The 3,038-nt window shown below is 35.9% G+C and overlaps 1 protein-coding gene across 1 annotated transcript in view; it reads left to right on the top strand.

The window, feature by feature from the left end:
* Window positions 1-2,852, top strand: part of LOC107661168 (protein geranylgeranyltransferase type I, beta subunit) — a 13,063-nt gene extending 10,211 nt beyond the window's left edge. Inside the window, exon 9 of the mRNA XM_016450637.1 lies at window positions 1,783-2,852. Within this exon, the coding sequence (XP_016306123.1) occupies window positions 1,783-1,931 (149 nt within the window). The 3' untranslated portion in view covers window positions 1,932-2,852. The remainder of the gene's footprint in view (window positions 1-1,782) is intronic.
* The last annotated feature ends 186 nt before the right edge of the window (window positions 2,853-3,038 follow it).

Here is a 3,038-nt window from a genome sequence, read left to right as displayed (position 1 = left end):
ATATATATATATATATATATATATATATATATATATATTTTAATAGACATGTATTTGATGGGGTTTATTAGGACAGGAGACCGTCTGGAGGGCACATGAGCGCTAATCATCTGTATGAATATTAATAATTCGTTGATCTTTTGACTGTAGCTCATCAGTTTCACACACTTTTTCAGCAGCTTTAGTTCCGGAAGTATTTTCCCATTCATTTCTCACATAGGGATTATTAAAAGAGTCTTTTTTTAAAAGAATCATATTACAAACTTTGATTTGAAGTAAAAAAGTATTTTTAAAAATCAGACCAAAACTTGCAAGATACTTGCGAAATTACATAATCAAATTAAAAATAATGGCTAAATATAAAGAAATGCTGATTGTGTGTATATAGAAACAATATATGCGCTGCTGTTCAAAAGGTTGGGATCAGTACGATTTTTATATATTTTTTAAATTTCTGCATTTAGGCTGCATTTATTTGATAACAAATACAGTAAAAAATGTGAAATATTATTACAGTTTAAAACAGCTGTTTTCTATGTGAATATCTGTTAAACTGTAATGTATTTCTGTGATGCGCAGCTGTATTTTCAGCATCATTACTCCAGTCTTCAGTGTCACATGATCTTCAGAAATCAGTCTAATATGCTGATTATTAGAAACATTTCTGATTATCATCAATGTTGAAAACATTAATATTTTTGAGGAAACTGATACATTTTATTTTTCAGGATTCACAGATTAATAGAAAGTTCAGAAGAACAGCATTTATTTTTATTTTTTTGTTAAAGAAATCAATACTTTTATTCATCAAGGATGCATTAAATTGATCAAAAGTAACAGTAAAGACATTTATAATGTTACAAAATATTTAAATTTTAAATAAATGCTGTTCTTTTAAACTTTCTATTCATCTGTGAATTCTGAAAAATAAAATGTATCAGTTTCCTCAAAAATATTAATGTTTTCAACATTGATAATAATCAGAAATGTTTCTAATAATCAGCATATTATACTGATTTCTGAAGATCATGTGACACTGAAGACTGCAGTAATGATGCTGAAAATACAGTGTTTTTAATTGCTCAATGATGTAATTTGCGTGCGAGCTTTAAAGAGTTGTGGCAGGATTGGCTTGTTTTGATTCTCTGATTTCTGTGCTGAATCATGGGTAACGTAATGTTTCATCAGGAGTTCCTCTGTTTAATGATTACTTAAAAAAAAAAAAAAAAAAAAAAAAGTTGAAATCATGTGTTGAAATTACAAAACTGTAGCTTACAGTAGGTCTGTTTTGAAAGATTTCTAAGTTATTGTTAAACGTCAGTGCCCCTGTGGAGAAAATGAATGGGATTTTTACTTCCAGAAGCGACTGTTTGTGAGACTTCCAGTTATCTCACCTGTACAAAAATTATGCTGCTTATCATATTATTTTAATGTATTCTCATAATTATTAACGCACTGGTTTGCAGCGGAAATAGTTTTACTGTTTACTGCACTTTATTCTAGTTGTAGTGCTTTATCTGTAGCGGCTAATGAAGCAGAAGTCTCACGGTCACAGAAAACAGCTTACTAATGCATTGAAAATGAGGCGTGTCCTGCAGAGAGACGCTGATGACATCACGGGGTTCTGAACGGGTCAGCATGAATTATTCATGAGCTCTTAAAGACACAGAGCTGTGTTGGCACTCAGTCGGAGTGTTGTGGCGTGTGTCAGCAGCAGGTGTTGATGAGTGCCACTGATCTATTGTCTCCGTGTCTCTCCTGTCTCCACCGTCTGCGCCTCAGACCCTCTCCACACGTACTTCGGCATCTGCGGCTTGTCTCTGATCGGAGAAGCGGAGCTGCGGAAGGTGCATCCGGCGCTGAACATCAGCATGCGGGCGTTCGAGAGTCTGCGGCAGCTGCAGGGGGCGTGGAGGCAGAAGAGCACGTGACCACAGACTGATTCCACAGCATTAGAGCCAGCGTGAGCGCTCACACACAAGCTGATGAATAAATGATCACATCCAGCATAATCTATTAATAAAGGTAAAACTGTCGCTCTTTAGTTGGTTTCGTCCCCGACTCGTCTGCCAGATTCATCCTTCCTCTTCACGCATTGTGTGATTAGTTTCTGCCTTACAGACAGATGAAGCGTTCGCAGTCGTGCTCATGTTTGTACAGAATAGATGAGCTGTTTCTGGAGTCATATGCACTGTTTATCTGTTTTACGCTTTATATATATATATATTTCCATTTCATATTCTCTCTGTGAAATCATTGTCCTCTCGTGCCTCAGATGTCTTTAGGGTGTTACAGTATATTCTATATATACACATGGCATCTCCACTTGATTGTGTGTTTCAAGGATCAAGTAATGAAATTATTTTTTCTAAACTGTAATATCTAGTGTAGGAGTGACAGTCACGCTGCTCATATTTTATTATGATGTAAAGTTCACGTGCTGAACTGACGGGCTGCAAGTGTCAAATGAAGAGCTTTTATCATGTCCCAGAAATAAGCGTTTATGGCAGTGCTGGTGAGAAACATTTAATAACGGTTAAATAAAAGAACTGAGTTTTCAACATGTCCGAGATTTCTTCAAGAGATTTAGCCATTATTCTTAGAGTCACCTCAGGACAAAAAACCCTCTGTCAAATATTACATTATATACTGTATATATATATATATTTTAATGACGTTTTGAGGAATATCATGCATTAAGGGTTGTATGCATGTTAATGGAAATGTGTATGTGAGCAAAGATCACCTTGTTAAATCATTAACCTAGAATTGTATGAACTATGAAAATAATTACACACACGCACACTCTCTCACACGCACACACACACTCACACACACACTCAATTACACTCTCACATACACTCTCACACACTCTCTCACACACTCAATTACACTCACACATACACACGCTCACACACACTCACACACACTCAATTACACTCACATACACACGCTCACACACACACTCTCTCACACACTCTCACACACACACTCTCACACACACTCACTTACACTCACACACACACTCTCACACACAC

Source organism: Sinocyclocheilus anshuiensis, unplaced genomic scaffold (genome assembly GCF_001515605.1).
Source record: "Sinocyclocheilus anshuiensis isolate Anshui unplaced genomic scaffold, SAMN03320099.WGS_v1.1 scaffold2373, whole genome shotgun sequence".
NCBI lineage: Eukaryota > Metazoa > Chordata > Actinopteri > Cypriniformes > Cyprinidae > Sinocyclocheilus > Sinocyclocheilus anshuiensis.
Note: the sequence above shows the minus strand (reverse complement) of the source record. Positions and strands in the feature narration are given on the sequence as shown.